We start from the raw sequence: 26,034 nt of genomic DNA on the forward strand, positions 1-26,034 counted from the left end.
GGAATAGTTAGGTATTTTAACAAATACAGGGTTTTTTTTAACACTTTATTGACAACAGTTAAACAAGACAATTGATATCATGTCTGAATGCTAAAGCTAGATGCAGTAGCTGATTAGCTTAGCTTAGAATCAGGGGGAAACAGCTAGCCTGCCTATAATAAGATATTCATTTTCTTCTTCCACCACTGCTAATTAAAGCAACAAAGTGTGTAACCAAAACCAACACTGGCTTTTGAAATATACGGCACTGCTTTGTTATTTAAAAAAAAAACTAAACCTGTCAGCACAACACTATGAGCAAAAGACGGAGAGATGCAGAGTCTAAGTTATAGTCAAATAAGCAACTAACAAAGTGGAAATGGAGTTCAGATGAATACATGGCAGAGAGAAAATGAGCACAAAGCCATGCATAGCGAAGATGTATTCAAATACATTAGACACAACCCAATATTGCGCATGTATGAATAGATAATACCCTCTATGTATGCTAAAACACAGGGTTAGAGTTTTGCAGCTGTGTAGTCATATGTTGTTAATAACATGAAGGCTGCCACTCCTTAAGGTAATAACAGTAGGGGAAGCTAGGAGACGAATGGTGCAACCACCCCCCAGTGAGAGGACCTTTGAAGTCTCAAGCAGGCAGCCAGCAAGCTGACTTCAAGCAGCAGAGGCAGTCAGCTATCCAGAGGCACCCAGAGCTGTGGTGCTGCTGTGATATTTAACATCTAATTGCGCATTAACCCCCTCAGCTATTGTCACAGCTGGGGGGGCCACGTCAGCCCCCGGGACGGTTGCTTTCAATAGCGGTTGAACCTTTGTAGTTTGTCTCGATTAAAGTACAGTACTGTGCAAAAGTTTTAGGAACTTTGGATATTTAGATTCTTATCCATAATGCAATACAATCAGAGATGAGACTGATCGGTCCCAAATTTATTCTGCAGCATGACAACGACCCCAAACATACAGCCAGAGTCATAAAGAACTATCTTCAGCAACATGAAGCACAAGGAGTCCTGCAACAGATGGTTTGGCCCCCACAGAGTCCTCATCATTGAATCAGTCTGAGATTACATGAAGAGGCAGAAGCAGCTGGGACACCTAAATCCACAAAGAACTGTGGCAACTTCTCCCAGATGCAGGAACAACGACCTGCCGAGTACCTTGAAAAACTGTGTGCAGGTGTACCAAGGAGGACTGGTGCTGTTTTAAAGGCATTGATTTAGGTTTCTTCAGTTTACTGAACTTTGCATGAAGTTCATTGATAAATAAAAACTATTCGTGGTAATATTCTTGAAAGCATCCTCACTTTACTTTTAGTGCCTAAAACCTTTGCACAGTATATGAAATCTTCAAAGCCAAGAACATCCGATTTAATCCCTGAGGTTGTTCAGGAATATGTTTGATATTGATATATACATATTGAAACATGATGTACTGACGTGTGCTGTGGGAGCCAGATTCCTGGAATACAGAAGATAAATGGATGATGTCAAATCATATCAATCAATGATGCTCATTCCCACTACAGCGTAAAACCCCATGTGGAAACCATACAGGAGGAATTATAGAACAAGATGTATTAACAGTTCCAAGCATTTAACACATTTTTTTTAATGTTTACTGATTTATATTCACATATCAAGAAATTATTCTTGCTTTAATGATAAGGTAAATGACAGTATTTAGCATATTTCCCCCTGAAGATGAGTCACACTGATGGCTGTTCCGCTGTCTGAGGAAGAAGTCGTGGATGTGATTGCTAAAATGCTGCAGGTAAGAAAGAGACTGATTCTTCCCACGAAGCGGGGCACAAAATTAGAACTGGTCACCAGCCAAATGCTGGTAAAATATGCAAGTGGTTGGTAGATTTTGCTTCACTCACCAGCCAAAAAAACAATGGTAATCTATTGATTGGTCAGTAAAATTTGTGCATTCACTAGCCATTTGGCTGGTGGACAAAAAAGTTAATTTTGCACACTGCCCAGAAGCTAAGGTGTGTCCTCAGGTGTATGTCATAAAGCCACTGACATTATTAATCACTTGAAACTAAAGTCATTTGAAAAGGCCTAAAAGGCTCATGAACCTCTTTTAGTACACTTTACATTCAAAAGAAGTTACAATTCAAAGAAACCTCACACATTGTCACCTACTGTCTATGACCTTACACACTAACACGTGTATTTCTACTGTAGGAAGTGTTCAGATACATATGATTCAAAGTCACACTTAAATAAATTCTTTGCTGCAAGAATATTATAAATCAAGGCTCATGAGTTTGATAAAAATGATAAATGTCATTTTCATTCATTCTGTCACATCAAATATAATTAGAAAATGGTCATATTCATATGCTGTTGTCATTGTTAACAGACTGACTGCATTTCAGCTGGTAATTTTTAACATTTTGAGTCTGCAGGCTGAAAAACAGCTTTAAGCTTTTGGGATAAACTGAAGAAAGTTTTGATTAGTGAGGAGTCAGATTGGCAGATAGGATCATTTTCAGTGAGTTATATTCCCCAAAATGCAAAATATGAGAAACTTTGTCTATACCCAGTGCAAAAAGAGAGTGATACAAAATACATAATATACATGCAGAGAGCACAATAACAATACAAAGAAAAGTCAATTAGTTAAATGAACAACATACATTTTGATAAAAACCTTGTAATAAAAGAAGTAATCGTGTTACAAATAGGCGATAATATCACTTTTTAATCTTCTGGGTTCTATACCTGATTTGGTTTTCCTGTCAGAGCTCCAGATCTCTCCTCCTCAGTAATAATACATTTAATTGGTAATTTCTGCACCACAGGCACAAACGTGAAGATAGAAGACTTAGATGGCACTTCTATTGAAACCTGTGAATCAAAGAGAGGAACAAATTGTCCACATGTTACAGGCTCTTGGTTGTAGTTTCCCTGTCAAGCACAAAGGCTTGGTAAAAACAAATGTGTTTAGAGATGAGTCACCCTCAACATGTCTTCTTCTCAAAGCTGAATACACTAAATTTCAGAATATCATATGTCTTTCTGCTTCACAGGGATGTGTAACCATACCCAGCCACTAATGATCTATCATCACATGCACACACAGATTAGGCAATTTAGCACCCTGCAGCTCAAAGCCTTGGCACACCCAGACTCAGTGAGGAGTAATGAGTTGCGATACACCATGAGAAGGATGGCGGCAGAGACACAACCTGCCAAGGAGCAGAGCTCCTGGATATTAAGTTGGCTTCCCTCTCGGTGCCCCACTTCTCCCTCTCAGCTGAGAGAGTGTATAGCAGCCTTTCTCCAGGCAGCATGTCTGGATATCCAGTGACAACTGTCTGTGGACCTTAGCTTTTTCCACTCAGTTGCAACCATGCTCCCCCTCTGACCCCCAGCTCCAGGCCCAACCCACGCCTCCGCTGGTTTCTGCTGCATGGCTCTGGTGGCAGACTTGCCCTCTGGGCTCAAAACCTTGACTCTCTCTACAACAGTGGAACGGTCTACACTCTAGACCTGCTGAGATTCATCTGAAGCAACAATCCCCAGTTCAGCACTGACCCTACAGGGGCTGAGGAGCAGTTTGTGGCAGCTCTGTAGGAGTTGAGGGAGAAGGTGGGACTGGAGGAGATGATGCTGCAGGGCCACAACCTCAAAGGATACCTGTCTGCTGACACACACTCAAATACCCACACAGGGTAAAACATCTGCTGCTGGTTCCCAGCTCGTCCAGAAAACCCCAACCACAGCTCCATCCCTGTGTGGATTGGAGCCATGGGAGCCGTCATGAGCCCCTTCAACCCGCTGGCTGGACTCAGACTTGCTGGGCTTCTAGGTCCAATGCTAGTCCAGACAATAAAGTCAGACTTCAAACGGAAATACTCGTCTGTGTTTAACAATAACACTGTATCTGACTACATCTACCACCTGAATGCCCAGACTCCAAGTGGAGAAACAGCTTTTAAGAACATGACCATTTCCTACAGTTGAGCCAAGTGGCCCATGCTGGAGAGGATAGGCCAGGTCCAAGCCAACATTCCCATTTATTTAATTTATGGATCCCACTCCAGTACTGACAGTGACTCTGGATACACCTGTAAGAAAACCAGGTCAGATGTGGAAATCACAGTGATCAGAGGGCAGGCCATTACGTTTTTGCCAACCAACCAGATGACTTCAACCAGACAGTCCTTCATATCCTCGCCAGGACAGAGAGGAAAAGCCAAGACAAGGGCATGAAGCAGTGACAGCTCCCTCATTTAGCTGACACACAGGAGGGCACAGGGATTAAGTGACCCAAACCCCATTACACAACAAGGACAGTTTAACTCTAAGCCTCTTTAGAAGCACTTAATCTGATACTGAATGCAGGTTCCAGATACCTTTTCTGGCCTACAGGCAGTACTGTCGATTGTGACTGGTCCAGCTGATGTGTCATCACATCACAACAAAGGACGACTATACACAAGAATACAGCAGTGACCACTGTTTTACTTCTGTGTCTATATTTTTTTAAATGAAGAACAATGGAGACCAATGACTTGTAGGACCAACAACATTATCCAGGCCCTCATAGGTATTTGAGGAGAGGAGGCCATTCAGAGGGAGCTGGACTCCGTAGTAATAAGCGAGAAGGTGTTTGACAAAACTTCTCAACGTCTGGCAGAACATTGTTTGCCACAACTTCTATAGAAGGTGCATACATTTGCAATAGATAAAGAGGCTGTTGGTATTACAGTATGTTATCAATGCAACAGCTCTTTTGCAAACAAAACACAGCAGTTAAAGTAGGACATGTTAATGTTAGCTAAGCACTGAAAGGCTGTTATAGATGACTAGATAGATAAGATGATTAGTAATTTAAAACATACATGATAGACTGATCACAAAGACAGACTCCATATAAGATTTTTTAAATTGTCAAGGATTAAAATACACAAAAAAGCCCTAGGGCTTATTTCCATTGTGGTCCTCTATTGCAGTACAAGATGGCAGATTGAAAGAAAGTGTCAAGCAAAAATGACATTAGCCTTAAAAAAAAAGCAAACAGAGTAAAACATCAAGTATTTGTACATCTACAAATTATTTAACAATCATTTCTTGAGATCTGATTTAAAACACCTCTCAACTGGGTTTAGCTTGAGCGAGATACGCACTTTGTTCCATTGACATGAGGCTGTATATAAAAATGTATTTTGTTCCAAAAATACTGGCAATATTCTAATTCTGAATATTCAATATGTGTGTTTTGCTGCTGTGTTAAAGAAAAAGTTTTACATTTTAGGAAATATGGTTTGCTTTGGTTGGAGAGTTTGATGAGTAGATCTATAGCACTCTCATGTCCATACAACAAATATGAAGCTTTAGCCAGTAGCCGGTTAGCTTAGCTTAGCATAGAAACAGGGAATTCAGGCTCCGTCGGAGGGTTAAAACAATCAGCCTACCACCACCTCTAAAGTTCACTATTTTGTTTTAGCGTCTGTCTGTTAGCAGGTATAAATGTAGATTGTGCACTGGTTCTTTGCTATCCCACTGTTCACGTCTGGTTACTGATATTAATGTAGAATTACAACTTCTGTGCTGCAGCTTCTCAGAAAAAGCCTTGGTAGCTTTGTTTGCTTCATGGCTGGCCTTTGCCCATTTCCAAGGGATCACAACACTTTACAGGGAAACTTGTGAAACCACTGGCATGTAAACAAAATACAATATACATTGCTGGGAGATTTGCATTTTTATTGCATCTGGTTAAGCTACAGCAACTCCTAACAGCTCGATGAATGTGAGGGAAAACAAAATACAGGCTATGCAATTACAATACACAATTTGTAATCTAAACTGTTCCCATGAAACATATTATCCAAGTTATTCAAAATTAGTAGGCTACTGTTGTTGCCAGACATTGTGTCCTTTGTAAAACTGAAAGGTTAGGGGCTTATGTAAGATTTCTCCTTTCTTTAGTGTTAACATAAAACAGCCCCTGGGACAAGCAGGCTCATACTGTGAATCCTCTGTGCTGTGCTGCAGAGGTGACCTGGTACAGTACATCCAGCTCTCCCTGAGAGAGGGTTTTCCTCTCTCAGGGAGAGTTGATTCTCACCGAGGCCATCCATGCTGAAAATGTATGAAGAGGTGTGAATTGTGGTAGGTAAAAGCTTCCATGTCTATAAAAACGACAGCCACATTTCTCAGTGATTATTATCTTGAAGGAATTAGAGCTGACAAAGTTCACATTTGAGGGGAACAGCAATATGTTTCCAACAATCTTTACGTTAAATTGGAAAAATATAGCTTCTCCCCAGTGAAACGTGTTAAGCCTCTCTATGTTGTCCATAAATGTGAGCAAGACAAAGGCTTCAATTTGTTAAGGTAGCAACACAGTTTCCATCGCAATGTGGGTTCAATGGCATTTCATGGTCTGGATGTGTGAAAACATTTTCTGTTTATTCCCACGGCAGCAATCAAAGCACACACCCATCAAAAGCACTTCTGCTGACTACTAATCATGCTTCTTCTCGCCACAGTGTTGTTGGGTCTGCAAATTGCAAACTGGAGGGTAAGAGCACTGAAATTTCTTTCACTAATCAGAGAGGGTTATTGTAGCAGATACTTAAGACTCTATTAAAAATGGATCGCACATCCCCCGCTCATTGATGTAGACACAGTCAGAGAATTAGCATATTAGATTCTGCTTCACCTTTCATCTCACAATTTCAGCACAGACACAACTTCAGCCAGCTGGCCTGGTTCTAGTTATAGTGTGTGGCAGGTTAAATATGGGAGGAAGATAAAAGGAAGCTTCAAATCAAAATGATTAACGAGATGTTTACATTATCAAGAATTCTCAGAAGTTCACCTCAAAATATTTGAGTGACGTATTGTGTCTCAAAGAAGTTTCAAACCTTTTTTTTTGTTTGTGTTTTTACTTTGTGCATCATTCAAGATAATCACATGCTGGCCTTCAAGAATAAATTGACTGCACTTGAAGATGACTTCAGTCTCAACCATGTGCCAAGTTATTCTCAACTCAAGTAGGAGTAGAAGTTCATCTGAGGAAAGGATATTTCTACATGATTTCCTTTGTAGTGGTCCACGCTGGCACACACAAAGTAGCAGCAACCTGCTGGATGTAATTAAAATTCTTTTTTTGTCATAAATAAGCTTTCAGAGAAACTGCTGCCAGAACATCCAGTTCTGCCAAAAGCTTTTGAATCTGATTGTATGTCTGTTGTTGTTTTTCTTTGAAATGGCCATTGTATTATTTTATAAACCATAAGAGTGGGCCACCCACAAGTACTGTATTATACTTTTAAATACTGGAGAAAAATTATGTCTGTTGGAAGCTTAGAAGCCTGCATTCAACAGGTGGAACAGCACTGCTGCTATACTTTCCTTCCTTACTCATTTTGTCACAGCCTGGGACTCCTCAGATATAAAAGTGAAACCACTTCTAAATGCTTATTAACTGATGCTGAAATTTTGTGTTTTAAATATGCCAATGTTTGTGGTTTGCTGTTGAGATATAGTGAAACTACCAGCTAGGGAACTGGTAGAAAATGATTCATGAATATGTAACAAAAAAGTAACATGATACTGAAGTCTTATCTGCAGGAGAACTGAAGGAAAAAACACACTTATTGTAACAAGGTGCTGGCTTGCAGGTAGACATCAAAGACAGGAGTGGAAAGTTGCACACTGCTAATTCTGATGCAACCTTTTTTATTATAAATTCTTTAGATGAGGGTTTCCGTACGTCTTGCTGCTTTGAGGATAAAAGCCAGGATTCATCTGACTGACTTATATACAACAGCGTACACGAAAGGTGTTTCACATCAGTTCAGAGGGCAATCAGCATGAACATGTAGAGTCCACAGGCAGGGAGATCATTCAAAAACCATCAAAGGCCTCCAACATCAACACATCCACATGTTTGGGAACCAGCAAATATAAACTAGAGACATACAACAGAGAAAAAACATCTACATTCTCACATTCAAATTAAGGTCTTGTCTGCCATCACATTTGTAGTAAGTGGTCCAGTTAGTCATAAAATAACTGCAGCTGTAGATGTTTTTATTGCTTTGAGGTCATCATGTCATTGCAGAAAATATGCCAGTTATTCATAGCATACATGTGGTTTCATCTGGATTTTTAGAACTTTTTCTACAACCTTCCTCATTCCTATATATACCAGAGTGTAAGACAGGGAAATAGAAATAGATCATGCATCCAGATTTTAACCCTTAAAGGATATTGTTTACAATTTTTCAAATCTGCCTCAAAACGATAGTCAGGCGCTCCATATGAACATTGAAATAGGTTTTGCTCATTATAATCATTCCTCCTGTTCATACTGGCCATTAAAAGATCCTCTCCAAATGTGCTTACAATGATGGAAGACAAAATCCACAATCCCTCATTTTGAGCAAAAATGTGTTTAAAAGTTAAAACACAACAATTAAGTAGATATCTTCCACAGTTATAGTCTTTTTAGTGAAAAATTCCCTCTATGTGTCCCAACGGACAGTGTCTTCCTGTTCAGCTGCAGTGGAAGGATCGTAACAAAAAGAGGGAATCTGGCACTAAAAAGGTTGACAACCACTGCTTTAATGTGTTATCCTCAGGAAATACTCTGTATTTTAATGTATTTCTTTATTCTTTCCCCAACTAAGATAAAATAAGCTGAAGAACCTCTAAAGAACCTTTAAGGAACTATACAGGGGCTTAACAGGTTCTTTGATGTTGTGACTTGATTTGACTAATTTGGATGGCTTAAGCCCCATATAAGCATGAAATAAACTTTTAAATGCTATTTATACATTTTGTGAAGAAGGAGGGCTGTGGATTTTAGATCCCATCACTTACATTGTAAGCACATTACGAAACCTGTTTCGATGTTCATTTGGGTACCTGAGTGCTGTTTTAAAACAGACTTGAAAAACTGTGAACCTATCCTTTGAGCCGTGTCATCTATGTACTCTGTGACATGACACCTACTTGTCGAGCTGCCAAGAGGTTCAGTTATACTTTAGAGGACCCAAATATTCATCTGAGAGATATCAATGTATCTATAATCAGCTGCAGATAAAGACTGAGAAACAAATGCAGTGGCAAAAATATCTTATAAACTTGTTTTCGTGTCTCATGTAACCCCCTTGTTTGCATGTCCTCTGTAGTCATAGCAGAGTAAGTTTACACCGCAAAAGGTTAAAGTGAGTATTTCCTACTTGCCCGATGGAGCCCTCTTGAATGTTTAATTGCGCTGAGTGTTGCCGAGGTCACGCCGTCCCCATAGCTCACATTTCCACCACCACTGGTTCACTGTGCCACATGTCACCTCACTGTGTGCATGCTCTTACTCACGCAGTTATTTCTTGTGGCATGTCGGACCCGTCCCAAAGACTGAATACAAGCAGTACTAAATCATTTCCTGAAGCAGACCACCCTCCACGTTGATCTTTAAAGAGACACTCATAAACAGTGACCAACCGGAAAGTGAAAAATATGCTTTAAGGAAACAAAGGCAGAAGAGGGTAAACAGCAAGTGATATTTTTTGTTATATAGAAAATATTATGCAATTTGCAGTGATCTTGCTCAGTTCCTTGTGTTCATTAATGCTTCTTTTGTAGCAGCAGTTGTAAAAAACTTAAGTTTTAACTTTAGATAGCAAGTTCTACATCGATTCACATATTTATTTATAAGAAGTTGTATATTAAGCGCATGAGCTCTTCTTGAGAACACAATGATTGCTATGAATCCTCAGATCCCTGGATGTTGAAATCTGTATCTCAGCGGTTCAAGTTGTGCCACAGTAAAAGCATAAACAGTTGGGCGTGCCACTAAGTAAAGAGTTTAATTACAGACAAACAGAGCCCCTCCCTCCAGAGTAGATAGGATGTGCAAATATAGCCCACTGCCAGCTGCTCTGATAGGAACACAGCTACTGAGCACATTGAGTTATCTCTCCAGACTACAAACAAATGTTATGAGACTCATATACAAAGTTTAAAACAAAAAAATATGCACATATTTCAATCAATGAATGTAACTTTTAGTAGAAACATCTTCAGGGGAAATTCCAATGAAATTAAATTAGACTTATGATTGTTTTACAAGTTACAGCATGGCTTATCACCTCAGAATTATTTATTTATATATTATGAATATATAAATAATGCATCATAATAGGATCTATATTCCCTTACAGTGCAGCGATAAGAAGTTACAAAATGCCAGAAAAGTTAAGGTACATGCACTTTTTATAAAATATTTACATAATTCTCATATCTCATAGTTTTTCTGTACATTTAAATTCAATCCATAGCAGTTTAGTAACTGTTATACATGCTGGTGCGACAAGAAGTATCAAGTAGCTGTGTCTGAGTATATACGGTGCTTATGTGTGTAAGCCTGGAAGGTGGCTGCAGGTGAAGGAGGGCACAATAGTGTTGATGGATTTAGCTGGTTTCATTTTTCCTGTAGGATTTAGCTTTGATGTAAAATCTTTTTTTCACACCAGAATTTCAAGTCAGAACCAAAAAGTAAAGGTAGGTTAGTGATACTACTCCAGCCCTACAGCAAATACCCAGTAAGAGCTTTTCCATCTGGTACACGTTTTCAAAATTTAAAAAATCACTTCTATTTCCAAACCCTCTTACCTTCCCCAGACTCTTATTCAAACTCTCCATTTCTGCTTCAAATCCCTCTCCATCTAGAAGTGTTGCTCGTTTTACAAGCTTCAGGAAACTTCTCTCCAGACTTAGTGTGTTGATCAAAGCAGATCCGGAAAGCAAGGTGCCCGCTTTTCAGCTTGTCTCATTCAAGTTCAATGTGTATTACTGTTGATGTGTGTATCGCCATGCAGACTTCCTTTTATAGACACATAATAGCCACAAATAGCTTGCAGACAGCAGTCAGCCTGCTGGGCACCAGTAACAATGTTCACGCTGAGAGCCACAAGCAACACGGCTCTGTGTATGTCCCTGCAAAGAATTCTATCATTTATTGTTCAATTTCAGACACAATTTTTTCTGCAGAAACCCAAATAAACACTCACTGCTTTTATCTCAGATGGCTTTGTGTTGTGTATTCCTCCCAAGCATGGGCCTTTCATGTTACAATGTGACAGACATCATGCAGAAAACATGACAAATGTCTTCACTGACTGAGAGCTGGGGATGATTGTATTTATTGGACAGTGGAAAAAGAAAGAAAGTGCTGCCATGGATAATAAACAATTTTGAGTCAAACATTTGTGTCTTATTTTTCTCTGCTGCGTACTCTGACAGAAATCTCATTATGGTCATCATATGAAACATTCATGAAAGCATTTTTTAAACACAGGTCTGTTGTGAAGGGCTGGTGTGAATGAAAAACTTAATAAAGGCATCTCTCTCTGGTCTTGACATGTCTGACAGCTGAACAGACGACCTGCAGCTGCAGAGCTGAGTGCTCAGTGTGAGGGGCAGCATTAGAAAATTCAGTTTTAAAAAGATTTTGAATTGTATCCAAAGCAGAGGATAAATAAATAACACTATTTTTAAACATGTATTAATAATATAAGATTTTCATTTAGCCTGCCAGCCTGCAGACTGATGTGACAAAGGCATCTAAGCATGTTCCTAATAATGAGTTATCAGGCAGTTTGAAACAAATTCATGTATTTGCTTGTTTGCTACTACATACACTTCACTGTTCCCTTATCAGTGAGTGAAAGCAGACCTCTGAAGTGGATGCTAATCCTTTAAGTACACTACATTCTTCATTCCTGTCACAGCTGTTCTTGTCTGTTTCCACCCTGCTGTCTCCCTCCCCCTGTCTGTCTGTCTGTCTGTCTATCTGTCTGTCTGTGGTAGCAGCACACAGAGAAAATCACAATAAGACAAACTAAACACCAACACCATCACATGCTCCTCTTTTACCTCTAATGTTGTAAGAATATTGTTATTTTGTATTCATGGAGAGCATCTCAAGATAAAGGTGCCTGAAATATAAATATTTAAATAGTATCAAATTTTAACCCACTTAAGGCGCCTTGGCCATTTAATGATTGTCATATAATCCTGCTTCCCCTTGATTAATATTCACTATGTGTGGAAAAGGAAAATGTGTGGATTGCTGGCATGTAACATGGGACACAAGATTAACTTTTAGCCTCAAGGAAAACTAAATGTATTCTGGTATCATCCCATTAGAGAACACTGGCAGAGTGCATCACTAATTATGACTACTATCTACGGTTAAATAAATATAGCCTTGATTATTATTTATTTGGTTTGAACTGCTAGAGTCCAAATATGCAGTATTTATCATTATGTAATGTTCAGAAGGAATCCTCCCACAGAGAAATAAACTCATTACATACAAGTTTGGGAAAAGTGATTTTAAACTGCTACAAATAGCTGCACATCCTCGGACAAAATGTTTCCAGAGACACAGATAAACAGTCATGAACATGTGACTCTTCTACAACATCAAACAGAACTATTGATTTGAACCAAAATATCAGTTAACTTAATGTCAATATCTTAATATCTCATTTAATGTTATATCAACATTTTTTTTAAATCAGTTCTAAGAGTGTCGGTGCCAACCTGCAAAGCTGTTTTCTTGTAGCTTTTCTCCAGTCTTTGCAAACTATGATATTCCAGAAGATGAAGAGATGGTTTTCAATTTTATGAAAGAGTGAAGTAATGGGGATGAAAATGTGTCAGCTGATTTCAGTAAAGAACCTTGTAATTTTTTTCCAAGCAGCATTGTAGCAAGGGTTAATTAATGGTAAATGCCATAATATAGAATAACAGTAGTTAGAAAAATCATAAAGTCAGCAGGCTGACTCAGTAACATCAGTTAGCTTACGAAGCAATTCCCATCTAAGGTTTCCAAACATAAGCTATCATTAGCTAGCATAAGCTACTGGTGGTGTAAATGTTAGCATAACCAGATGAAGAAAAGCTGTAGCGCTAAAACCTGTGAGTGTACTGAATTGACCATTTGCTAAACCATTACTACGCCTGTCAAATTTATTTACGTATGGCAGTTTATATGATAACCGTGAGCACTATAGCTATCAACAATGTTGACTCTTTTTAAAATGAGAATCCCGATGGACTCAATTGGCTACATACTGAGCAAGAGAAATCAGGCAAAACATCAGCATCCTCACCAGTTGATGATCAATGTAGAAGATGTGGAAATAAAGGAGCCGCATTTTGTTCTTGTGTTGCAGAGTCGAGAAATATAATAAGGAAAAATATAAGATCAGATTGTTATTGTTGTGGCTGCTTACAATATATTACGTTTTCCAACTTTTAGGAAGAGGACTAACTGATGTGTTTGACAAACAGAAAGCTCTTTTGTTAAGTTGGCAGCTGAGTTGTTGTGGTGTAACGTTAAACCTTGCCAAATCCAATAAAGAGCCGGTCAGACCTGCTAATGTTACCTAAACACAGAAATATTACACAGTGGGTGTGCTAGTAATTAAATGGATTTTTCAGCATTGTATACTGCAAAACCACAAAGTGATGTAAGTAGTTAATGTTCTCCTTTGCCTTGAAAGTATCAACTACTATTGTAGGTAGTAAGCTAATTAGCCAGACATGCTGTCAATTGCGGCTTACAGAGCAGATAAACTGTTTATTTCATTTCTTACACTTTTGCTCTTGTGGTCTGGTCGGAAAGGCAAAAAAAAAGTTTGTATTGCATGTACTGCTAAGCTATGATTGGACAATCATTGTTTAGAGGAGTTCAGTGAAAAGGTCAATCAGATAAAAGTCATAGTCAGCAAACTGGTTCAGTAATGTTGCTAATATCTATCTAAAGCTTGCTAAGATTAGCTAACTGTAGCCACCATAAGCTAATGGTCATACCAGACCAAGAATAGCTGTAACAATAAAACCCCAGTATATTGAATTAAGCAAGGGTGCATTCATTTTCTTACAGTTCCACTTTTTCATCTTCATTATCAACTCAAAGAGTGCGCTCGGTAGAGTGCAGATCTCCACCACGTGTGTCTGGGGGAATGTACACACAAGAAAATATGGTGGTTCTTCAGCGGTTCTTTGGGGTGGTTGAGGTGCTATATGGCACCGCTGCTGTACAAAGAACCTGTTAAGCCCCTGTATAGTTCTTTGGAGGTTCTTTAGAGGTTCTTCAGCTTAGTTTAGTTTAGTTGGGGAAAGAATAAAGAAAAACATTAAAATACAGAGTATTTCCTGAGGATAACACATTAAAGTAGTGGCTGTCAACCTTTTTGCCCCCAAGGCCCCCTTATGTCTAAGGAAATATTCCAGGGCCATCAAAGGAGACGCTCTTTATACTCTGTTTATTTACCAGTAACCTAACCCAATATAAAATCTGTGGTGGTGGGATGCAACAAGACAGCTTGGATGCTGAGAGCTGTCAGTTGCAGTTTAAATTCTGTGAGAGGAGGGATACAATTGGAGGATGAGATAAAGGTAAGACTGTAGTCCATGAATAAATGTAAGCTGATAGGAGGCTGGACAGTAGGAGGTGTTTAGGAAGTCAGTTGAATACTCAAGCTCTTCTCCCCAAAATTATGTCACAAACTTCAATAAAAAGGCTATCATTATATTCATGTATTAACTGTTATGAGTTATTTATGTAGTCAAATGGTTAGGTTACTTATGTCTTGATGTTTTGTGATTAAAGCATTCTGTAAGTAAAGTTTTCAATAATTTACTATCATCTCAAGGCCGTCCTGGTTGGTCCCTGAGGTGCCCTTGTGAGCCTTGACCTTCCTTGTTGAGCGCTGCATTCAAATATTAACTACTTATTTCCAATGTGGCCTTCAATGTCACATTCAGGACATAGGTACAAATCCATACACCATAAAAATATTATAGAATTCATCATCAAAAGTGTTCTTAATATCCTCAGCAACTACAACATTCTCATCACTGAGCAAAATACAATATTTAAGCTCATAATAGTTTAATATATGAGGCCTGTCCAAATTTCAAATTAAAACACAACAGGCATATATAATACACACAAATTCTATCAGTGTAGGCCTACTGATCAAATCCACACCTAAACCATTTTCAGATCATCATCCCATAAGTAGCTTTTTTAAAACATGTATTTTATTGTTTTAAAGAGGCATTATGACATTGTATAATGCAAGAAGAATATTACATTCTCAGTAGCCTTTATAACTCCCATCCCACCCTCATAAACCCCTATGCCAAGGGAAACATCACAAAACAAACCAGAGGGAAGAAAATAAATAAATAAATAAATAAATAAGGAAATGTTCATATTATGCATATGCTCGTGGTTATTAATTTAAGCAATCTATTACTAACAAGGAAGTGTTGTTAGCCTATCAAAATAAGTCAGCAAAGGATCCCAGGTTTTGTAAAATTTAAGCTAAAGGCCTCATTCAAAATGTCAAATATTGATGGCCAGAACTCTCTCAGTAAAGCAAGCTGAATCGCACATTCTTCTCGTAAATCAGCTGCTTGACTTCTTTGAATGCTGCACGTTTTTTCGCCAGGGCGGCTGTCATATTGGGGTACATCCGCAGTGTAATTTCATCCAGTTTCAGATCATGCGTCCGGGCCCATTGTAATGCCTTTTCCTTCTCTTGAAACTTGTGAAAGCAAACCACAAAGGGCCGTGGCAGCTTTCCTTTGAAAGGTTTTTGGCCAAGTGAGCGATGTGCTCGTTCTTGCTCAGGTGTTTTGTCAAAGACGTCAGGCATCACTTCCATTAGCAAGTTTGAAACAAACTTCACTGTAGATTGACCTTTCTTGCTGTCCTCTGGAACATTTAGTATCCTAAGATTAGCCCTTTGAGAACGCTTTTTTAGTTGACTCATGGAAACTCCATCCGAGCTTTCGTCTTCACTGCAGGCATTGCTAGCCATGGTGGCAACTTTGTTAGCAATAGTTCTTGGTGTTGCTGAAGTTCTATATTTGCTCAAGTTGTTGCTTGATATCCCTTATGTTCTCAATTTAAAAGCGGTGTTTGCAGCATAAGTTAGCCATTAATGACTAAGAGTGGCATTAGTGGCGTTTTTAAAGGATAAATTGAAAAGTTGGCCAGGGAGCTCTACCTTGTGCGACCTATCTCCTCATGGCCAAACAGGAAGTCCTCCTGTGAGTAGCTTATTAATAGCCTACATATCATATTCAACATTACTCTGGAAAAAAAAAAATCTCGGTTGCAAGCTTGTTCCTCTTTATCACAGCAGCGTATTAACCCATTTTTTGGCCAACACCCAATCTTACTAATTTTACCCATTTCTCCATGAACATTTCATTCATTCGTTTTATCACATTTTCGTGAAGATCCGACGCTCTTTTCATTTCCGCCATTTTTCGCCTAACCCCCGGCCATTACCTGTTTAACCCATTTTTCGGGTAACCCCCGGACCTTATTCATTTTATCCATTTTTCGGCCGACACCCAATCTTACTCATTTTAACCATTTCTCCATAAACACTCACCCCGTATTCATTTTATCATGTTTTCGGGAACGTCCGATGCTCTTTTCATTTTCGCCCATTTTTGGCCATTTTTCCGGTAACCCCTGGCCCTTACCCGTTTTATCCATTTTTCGGCCATATTTCAGGTAACCCCTGGACCTTATTCGTTTTATCCATTTTTCAGCCGACACCCAATCTTACTCATTTTATGCATTTCTCCATAAACACCCACCCCGTATTCATTTCATCATGTTTTCGGGAACATCCGACGCGCTTTTAATTTTCGCCGTTTTCACCTAACCCCCGGCCCTTAAAGGTTTAACCCATTTTTCGGCCATTTTTCGGGTAACCCATTTCTCCATGAACACACACCCCTTATTCATTTTATACGGTTTTCAGGAAGATCTGATGCTCTTTTCATTTTCGCCCTTTTTTTTACCACTTTTCCGGTAACCCCTGGCCCTTAGCCGTTTTATCCATTTTTCGGCCAACACCCAATTTTACTAATTTTACCCATTTCCTCATAAACACCCACCCCATATTCATTTTATCACGTTTTCGGGAAGATCCGATACTCTTTTCATTTTCACCGTTTTTCACCTAACCCCCGGCCCTCACTCGTTTAACCCATTTTTCGGCCAACACCCAATCTTACTAATTTTACCTATTTTTTCATGAATAACCACCCGGTATTCATTTTATTTTTATTTTCGGGAAGATCCAACGCTCTTTTTATTTTCACCATTTTTTGAGTAACCCCTGGCCCTTACTCGTTTTATCCATTTTTCAGCCGACACCTAATTGTACCAATTTTTCACTTTTCTTCATGATCACCCATCTCATATTCATCTCATCAGTTTTTCGCAAAGATCTGACGCTCTTTTCATTTTTGCCCTTCTTCGGCCGTTTTTCAGGTAACCCCAGGCCATTGCTCGTTTTACCCATTTTTCGGCCGACACTCATTCTTACTAATTTTATCCGTTTCTCCATGAACACCCACCTCGTATTCATTTTACCAGTTTTTTTGGGAAGATCCGACACTCTCTTCATTTTCACCATTTTTCAGGTAACCCCCGGCCCTTGCTCGTGTTACTCATTTTTCGGCCGATACAGAATCTGACTAAATTGACCCATTTCAAGATAGGAGCTATATAGCACCAAAAACGGTTCCCCTATGATTATGAGCCAAAGAACCACTTTTAGTGCTATTCAGCACCGTTTTTTTAATGTGTAGTCTCAGTTTTCTTTAAGATGCATAGAATAATGTAATGGTATTGTAACCGAGCGTCCTGGGATCGCCTAATTATATAACCTTAATAAGGAAACAATTAACAGGACAATAAATAAAAACTTCTCAATTTAAAAATTTAAATTTTAAATTTCTTGTGTCTGGTGGAGATGATAAATGTAAAACATTAAAACATAAATAAAAACATTATTTGTCACATTTGCTAAACATACAGTCTGGTTACATAACCATATGTTCCCAAAGTCCCAGTTTTATTATTTAGTCATCCAAATCCTGCTCAGATCCCCCACTGACTTTACATGAATGCCTCAAGATAGACGAAGACTCACAATATGAGCCTGACCTGCCAGTAATTGACTCTGAATTGAATCTCACACACTGGATGTGCTATCCAAGAAGATGTGCCCCCGGAAGATTATCACCCAGCAGACAGTTGTCACTGATAAAAAAGTAGTCCTGTTAGTTTTTATGAGGCCAGGAGCAAACATACGGGGGATTTGTTGACGAAAATCGATGGAGGTTAGTATCTTTTCCAGGGCTTTGACATCATTATGCATTTATCTTTTGTTCAGCTCAAAAAAACAGAAAGGAAAAGATTCTTGGAACAATACTTTATTGAAAAAGTGAACACTGAACAACGAGCCTTTACTGTGAGAATTTGTGGAATAACACAAGGCAGGTATTGACATCTACAATTATACATTCTAGCTCTGGAAGCGAGGTTATACGTTCCTCCAGTGTGATGTCTGGTCTTTTTTCCTTTACAGAAACATTTCTGCATAATCTCACACATCTTAATTTAGCTCGTAAAGAAGGTGTGCAGAGATGTGAAGCAGAGTGCAATCTGTCTCAGGACTCTGCACGACTCAGACTCCCCGCTGAGCACTGTGTGCCGCCATGTGGCATTTTATCTCGGTACAGACTATAAAAAGTTTAAGGGCTTCACATTGTCACAGGCGGAGACACTATTTACCAGGACATCCTTAACATACAGCACAGTGGTGTGAAGTAGAGGTAGCCAGCAGCGTTCATTGTTTAATTGACTGTATATGTGACATTAGAGAACAGTCTGTTCTTGCTTAGCACTTGTAGCTGCACAGGCAAAACTTTGTGTTTTTAGTAATAAAAATAAAGTCTGAATTATTAAAGGTGTCCATCCTTGCAAATGACTTTAATATCACCAGATACTATTAGCAGCAATTCAATCTGACAGACAAAAAAAAGCTTTGCAGTGACAGTAAAAAAAACACATTCCAATGCTTTGTTTTACACTAAACCTTTACAGTAACGTCACTGAAAATGCTTCAGTGCCTAAAAAAAACCAAGAGCTGGGTAATAACAGTCGGTGTCCGTCATGTGCGAGGTTCTTGGCTGTGTTCAAGGTGGATAGAAAGCACTGTCGAAACAGTCAGAGTGTGCGTGTCTGTCAGGAATGTCAAATTCATGTAGCAGTTCTCTGCTGGGGCTCTGTGTCAAGAGCTCCACATCTTCATCTGAGGTAGAAGGATGAGTGAGGATGATCCGCGGGATCTGTCAGGTTATTGCCAGAGAAGGAAACAGGTTTGGGAGGGAAAAATAAGCAGGTGCTCGTGTGATATGATGTGTCCACTAAGAAAGACTGTCATATAACTGTCATATGTTCATTTTTCCAGGATTTTTTAGTTCAGGAAAAGCTTAAAATGAGGTGATTTCTAAGGGATGAGAAATCTGCTTACTGTCATTGTATGTTTGCCCACTTGAAGTGAGTCATTTTTCGTCAAGGCCTCCACTTCCAGCTCAGACAAGGTCCGATTCAGGTCACTCTCCAAATCAGACTGAAACACACATAAAAAGATACAAGACACAAGACGGAGGGAGACAAGAACGTGTATAAGAATTACTGAAAGTAGTTGTTTTGAAGGTGTAACAATGGTGAGATTTGAAAGTGTATTCTGTTTTTGCTGTGATTTCAGTAAACCACCCACAATGCCATTGCCGTTGCAGACAACTGCCTCAATCTTCTTGGACAAACAGTCTTCTGCGCTCTCCGTCTTCAGCTGTTTGCTCCTCTGGCCTCTGCCGTCCTGGCTGCACGGCTGTCGGCTCGTTATGTCTGAAGGATCCTGAGGTTCGTTGGGAACACTGACCTCTCTGGAAAGCAACCTCTCCCTGAGGACTTTCATCTTGATGCAGCTCCCAGCATTCCTGAGGGCGCTGACCGCCTCGAGGTGGGTCACCCCCTGCATGTTGAGGCCGTTGACCTGGATGGACCATGGTGACATTACACTTTTAGGGCCGATGAAAGTAGGAGCAGGAGTCGGGGGGGGGGTGAATGCACAACATAGGTTCTCTGAAAATAGCACATCTATTCCCACTACAGGCATGGATAAGGATTTCTAATCTGCTATATAGTTTAAAGATTAATTTTCAATTTCTGTTTATGTTGTCTGTCTGTGAGTGAAGCAATTTCAGTCTCATGTTGGTTTCATCAGTGAAGGAAGTTGCAGCTGAGTGTCCTCTGCTTGTCTTATGATGCCCTCTGTTGGTCACTAGAGGAACATCAACAAAGACTACTTGTGTTTTAACTGCAGCCAATATAAAGTACGTGTATGTCATTTACATTGGGCCAACAATATCTCCCACACTGCATTGTATATTTAACAATTGAATCATCACTTAAAGGACGGGTTCACAATTTTTCAAGTCTGCCATAAAACAATAGTCAGGTGCCCAAATAAACATTGACATATTTTTTTTCTTGCCATAATTAGTCAAATCAATTCAATATCTTTCAATGTTGTGCCATATTCCCTCTTTTTGTTACTATACTTCCACTGCAGTTGAATAGGAAAACACTATTGAGACACAAAGTGGGAATTTGGCACTGTCTTGATGCCTTTTATGCTCTATGTAAAGCACTTTGAATTGCCTTGTTGTTGAAATGTGCTGTACAAATAAACTTGCCTTGCCTAACCTTGACTAAAAAAGTCTGTAACTGTGGAAGATATCCACTTTATTTGATTAACTCAGACTGATGAATCCTCATTATCTTCAGAAAAACTTTAGACACATTTTCGCTCAAAACGAGGACTGTGGATTTTGGCCACCATCATGTACAGTGTAAGCACATTTAGAAGAGATCATTTAATGGTCAGTATGAACAGGAGGAATGATTACAGCAAGCAAAACCTGTTCCTTTTTGGCACCTGACAGTTGTTTTAAGACCCACTTGAAAAATTGTGAGCCCGTTCTCAAATGAAAAATATATAAATGATTCCCCTCCTACCTCCAGCAATCTGTCTCCAACATGGACTCCTGCCTTTTCTGAAGGCCCCCCTTTAGTTACTCTGGAAATAAAAATGCCCTGAAAGGAAATAAACATATTAGCCTGAATAAAAAATGTAATAAAAAGGTGCTCTCTCTTTCTCATAGGTAAATTTGTTCAGGTTGAATGTGGATGGGTAAGTAGGAGTATGGGGAAAATCAAGGTAGCCATCAGTCACTTTAGGCTGCTAATGTGGCTCATCATCTTCATTCAGACAGCTAAATGAGCAAATATGAGAGTGAATATGAGACTGAACAGTTCTGGTTCTTGTACTGGTGCGAACCAGTACTTACCTCATCATGGTCTTTGTAAGGCAGAGAGCCCTTCCCACCGGCGATGCTGATCCCCAAACTACCCCTCTGGCCAGACACTTTGATCTGTAACTAAGAGGAAATTGTTTAATGACAAATAAAAGTGTAGGATTTATATGCAATTGAGGTCTGAGTGGTGCAAGTCAGCCTAGAGCTAACAAACAAAAAGTAAATTAGCAATTATTTGCCACCATCAATATGCTTTCCTGCAGTGCCTAGTGCAACCCCACAGACATTATTTTTCATTAAAAGAAAGAGAGCGTGCAGTTACTCTTAATGGCACTTGGGAGATGAATGATTCCTGAGGAGGGGTCTTCTCTGTGAGCAAAGAAGGCTTCAGATGCCCTGTGATGGAGGAGACCTTTATATTGTGGACAGGGTCTCCATGGAGACTGGAACCCGCATTAAGAGCTCTGTGTTGCTGAAATTTCCTGCCCTCTCGAGTTTCACCTCTCTGATGGCGAAACCGACGTGGCAAGGCATCGCTCTCTGACTGCTGGCCTGCACCGTCCTGGTGATTAGAAATCAATTCAATGCTTTTACTGTCATCAATGGGGCTCAATATTTCACTTTGAGCTCACTCACAAGATATTAGCAGAGTAGAGACTGTCAAGTGACATCAAAACAGCAAGCACATGATGTACAATCACAAAGTGGAAACCTACAGCTGGACAACACTTGATGCTTATCTGCAGAGAAGGAGGCTAGTAAAAATCCCCATATCAAGATGAACTGATACCAAAACTGGAAACAGACCTCCTCAGGCTGCTCAATTTCCTCTGCGTCCTTCTCTGCGCTGGAGCAGTGACCACACACACCGTCGCTGGCTGAGAACAGTCGAGGTGCCCCCTGCAGACACTCTTTGTTTGCCACCCAGCTGAAGCCTGGGATGGCCCAGTTTTGGCAACCGGTCCTGGGGGACGGGTTAGTATGAGGATTTCTACACTCCTGGACATAGTCAGAAGACACCACCAGTTGCTGAAAAGTTAATTTCATTGTAATATCCTGAAGGAAATAACTGGTGACAGTGATGGATCAGTGGGGCTGAATGTGAAACTACATTTCGGAATAATTCAATGTCCCTCATTTTGGATGCAAGTGTGAATTCATCAGCTGTCAAAGCAAAAACATTAAGTAGGAGCAACATGTTTTCTCAAAGCTGATCCTGTGAGGAATCTCATGCTGACTAATAGATCAGCTGACAGTTGAAGACACACTGATAAAATCCTGTTCAACTATTCATAATGCATGCTTATTTTGTGCACCAGGTGGCACCAAAACAGCCCTTTTTGTTTGGAAAACTTAAACAGCAGCCAAGATAGAAGCTGGTAGTGTCACAGTGAAGGTTAATTTCTTTGCATCTTGTGTCTCTTTCTCTGTCTTATCCGAGTTTTGCCTTCTGATGCATCTTGAAAAAAGAGGCAGAAAAAGAGAGAGAAGGATGGTGACATGCTTCCTAAACCTAAATCACCACTGCATTTGTTAAGAATATCAGTAAGTAGGTTTACAGGTCAGTCACCTGAAACTGAACACCCGTAAAACAGCTCCTAAAAATACCTGACTGCCATAACTGACTCTTAAAATGCTGGACTAGCCCATACTCTCCAGTGTATTATCAGCTTTCTTTTTGACCTAGCTAATAATTCACTGGAAAGTATTTGAAGTTGTTTTATTTCAACACCAAGGATGAAATAACTAATCAAAAACCGTACAAAAAGATCCAAATTAAAAGGTGCACTTGCCATGTTTTCCCTTATATTTGTACATCTAGTTTGTGTTTTGAATGTGATGAGGACAAAGTAATATATACTGTACATTCATTCTCCTAATATACTGAAAGCATGCCAGCGTCAGTACAACATGCAGCACGTGCAGGACAGACAAGTCAAATATGGCACATGCTGGCAGAGCTTTACAGAAACATCATGCACTGCTGGACAGACAAAACAAGCGATGGAGGGGTCAGGAAGTGACACATCTGTTTTATCGCCTCAAAGAATGACAGTTTTAGTCGAAACTTAATTGTAAATGAACTATTTTTGGAGTTATGAGTGAAAGTCCAAATAAAATCTATCTTGTTTTTTTTTAATTTGTCATTCAAAAGTGAGAGCAGCTACATATTAAGTTCAACTCAACTCTTGTGATATTGATACGCTGTCTAAACTCAAGAGGGCGACTGGTAAAGTTAAAGGAATAACAAACATGTTTAGTGTTGCACTCATTTTATTGATCAGTGGTTAAAACTCATTCAAATCTCAAGGCCCATTTGCCTATTTGAGATCAGTTTTGTGCAGTTTGATCAGAAAATAATTAAAAACATAAAACCAAACACTTGAACCAGTTTCTTTCTCTGGTCTGCTTCTTTTAAATCAATTTAAAAACAAAATAATACAATTTATTATGTACCATATAAAAGAATACGATTTGAGAAAACGCTGAGAAGTGCATTAAAGTAGAACTTCTAACAACTGCCTTTTTGAAAGGATGCCATCCTTGTGGTACGAACCTCATTCTCACCAAACGTCCGATGATTATTCTGTACAGTACTCTTTGTTAAAGGGAAAAATACAGCTGTTTTTGGCATCTATTTGAAAAACATTACAAAGCAGTGAAGCACAGCACATATAAATAAGACAGCATTGTTATTTCTGCATATTTATATTGCAGATGGGTAATTAAATGTTTGATGTGCAGTACTTAAAATCCAAACTTAATTCGTTGATCAAATCTATTTATTATCAAAAGTAAGTCTAAAGTTTGCCAAGATGTTTTACAGAAAATAAGGATTCAAGGCCATCCAACTCACCCAATGATAAGCATATGAATTGAATAAGACATTAGTGACTGTGTTTTGTTCATTGCTTTGATTTTAAAAAAAGGTACCAAGTTCAAAAAAAGAAAAAAGAAAAGCTTAAAAATCTGCAACTGATTAAGAAATTTGCTATACATTTTTATTTACATCTGAGCTGCCAAAAAAGTATAAAAGTATCAATATTCACAAGAGACTATACAATAATCCTTAATCAGTAGGTCCAAAAACTCCTGCTTTTATGTTTGCCCAAAACGTAGAAAGAAATATTCACCCAGTGTTTTAAAAATAGATATCGAACAAATATATATATATATATAATACATTTAAGAAGGTTTGACCATATTATAAAGACTTATAATAGTGCAACTATCTAATGTATGTTTTTTTAAAAGAGGCATTTAAAAAAGTAATAAATCTTTAAAATATCTTTTAAAAAGGAGCATCTCTGTGCAGATTATTGCTGTGGACATGAATTAAAAACAGGAAGGCACAGCAGCCCTGGTAGACCGACTCACAAACGTTTTACACAGTAAGGTTACAGGCGTCCCAGGGTTTAATCAGAGGAGGGGCAGGCCACACCGAGGGTTTGTAGGTAAAAGAAAAAAAAAGGGCTGCGGGGTTGTGCAGGACGACATGGCGAGACACAGGAGGTAAGAAACATTTCTGAGGTAAAAAGGTCACACAGACGTGGTCACTCTGTCTGCAGCGTTATTGACCTCGTTTTTGTTGGAGTCCAGGCCTTTGGCAGCGTTCAGGTCGTTGCGGAGGTTCTCAGCTGCTTTCTTCATCGTTTTCAGCTCGCCTGGGTGAGGCGTGGCCCGTCGAAGTAGTGTTCCCTGTGCGACAGAAACGGATTCACGTTAGTTTGTTTTTTGTATTTACATTGGGACAATGTACAGTTTTAAACATAAATGTTAACATTTGATGTACTGCACCAGAGTTAGCTTTAAAGCTAATTTCATCTGCAGTCCCTTACAAATAAAACAGCACAATAACAAACAGTACAAAGCAGAAAACACAATAGCACATCACATACACCCACAATGTCAACTAGAAAATACATCTGTGGTGCTGAGGGAAACTGCAGAGCCGGGTGATCATCTGGGTCTGAAGGTTTATCACTAGACTGACTCCATTCACATGCAAGTAGTCATGTGATCGACTGTTAATATAAAAGTGGCAGTTTAGTTGAAAAACAGAACCGATTTTCAGTTTTATCTATAATGGCTTCAATAAAACTCTGTATCGATGTTCTTCGTTCAAACCGTTTACTGAAAAACTCTTTTCTCCTAATATAAAAATGAAACATGGTAGCAAAAACACATAAAAACATTCTACAAAAAGCACAATAAGCAGCACGTTAAGTACGGTCAAATACTAGTGTGCTCTCCAGGCTCCAGGGCTTCAACTGAGTTAACTAACAAGCACAGGCGGCTTGTTAAACATTTTAATAAATCACAAGCCAGGGTGACTGCAGTCATTATTGGTCCTACTCGAGTGCACTGCAAGGAAACTACAGATGATCTTATCATGAGCAAATTAAATACAGCAAAATACAAATTATTTACAAATACAGTATGTATCTGTTGTATATGTGTGTATATATGGCTCTAACAATGGCATTAGTCTGTATTTTTGTTATTGTCGACAAATCCCATGAAAAGACCAAAATAAATCCATAATTTCAGACTTCCCCAGCTTGTAAATGTTTAAAAACGAGAAACAAATATATAGTTTCATTTTCTTACAGTGTTTCCTAAAACAGCTGGGAATTATAGTTTTCAGTTTACAGTGTATATAGGATTGATTCAAATTACAAACCACAGTGCTCATGTTCATCATGATGAAGGAACAGTGTGGCTCATGATGTGTTTTAATAGTTTTTGGGCAACAATGGGGGTCTTTGACACAGAGGGATAAGAT

General features: G+C 39.1%; 3 protein-coding genes and 1 pseudogene across 5 annotated transcripts in view; 1 reads left to right on the forward strand and 3 right to left on the reverse strand.

Moving 5' to 3' along the window:
• LOC122997520 (muscular LMNA-interacting protein) overlaps positions 1–10,922 on the reverse strand; it is a 30,965-nt gene extending 20,043 nt beyond the window's left edge. The window contains exons 1-2 of one of the 2 annotated variants that reach the window (XM_044373709.1): positions 10,644–10,846; positions 2,733–2,858 (exon numbers count right to left, since the gene is read on the reverse strand). In XM_044373709.1, coding sequence (XP_044229644.1) covers positions 2,733–2,858; positions 10,644–10,673 — 156 coding nt within the window. In that variant the 5' untranslated portion in view covers positions 10,674–10,846. Of the gene's footprint in view, positions 1–2,732; positions 2,859–10,643 lie in introns of both variants that reach the window. The other variant, XM_044373710.1, reaches the window with a different exon arrangement.
• On the forward strand, positions 2,866–6,041 carry LOC122997522 (annotated as a pseudogene).
• Positions 10,923–18,280: 7,358 nt separating the features above from the next.
• Positions 18,281–23,416, reverse strand: LOC122997523 (protein scribble homolog). Its single transcript, XM_044373714.1, has 7 exons — positions 22,056–23,416; positions 21,571–21,810; positions 21,282–21,371; positions 20,950–21,027; positions 19,649–19,924; positions 19,400–19,498; positions 18,281–19,214 (listed from the first exon to the last, which is right to left on the reverse strand). Exons 1-7 carry the CDS (start codon positions 22,293–22,295, stop codon positions 19,062–19,064), a joined length of 1,176 nt encoding a protein of 391 aa, XP_044229649.1. The 5' UTR covers positions 22,296–23,416; the 3' UTR covers positions 18,281–19,061.
• An 88-nt stretch (positions 23,417–23,504) lies between these two features.
• lrrc1 (leucine rich repeat containing 1) overlaps positions 23,505–26,034 on the reverse strand; it is a 28,491-nt gene continuing 25,961 nt past the window's right edge. For both annotated transcript variants that reach the window (XM_044373712.1, XM_044373711.1), the window contains one exon: positions 23,505–24,947. In XM_044373712.1, coding sequence (XP_044229647.1) covers positions 24,789–24,947 — 159 coding nt within the window. In that variant the 3' untranslated portion in view covers positions 23,505–24,788. The remainder of the gene's footprint in view (positions 24,948–26,034) is intronic.

The sequence above is a fragment of the Thunnus albacares genome, chromosome 14 (assembly GCF_914725855.1).
Source record: "Thunnus albacares chromosome 14, fThuAlb1.1, whole genome shotgun sequence".
Classification (NCBI taxonomy): Eukaryota; Metazoa; Chordata; class Actinopteri; order Scombriformes; family Scombridae; genus Thunnus; species Thunnus albacares.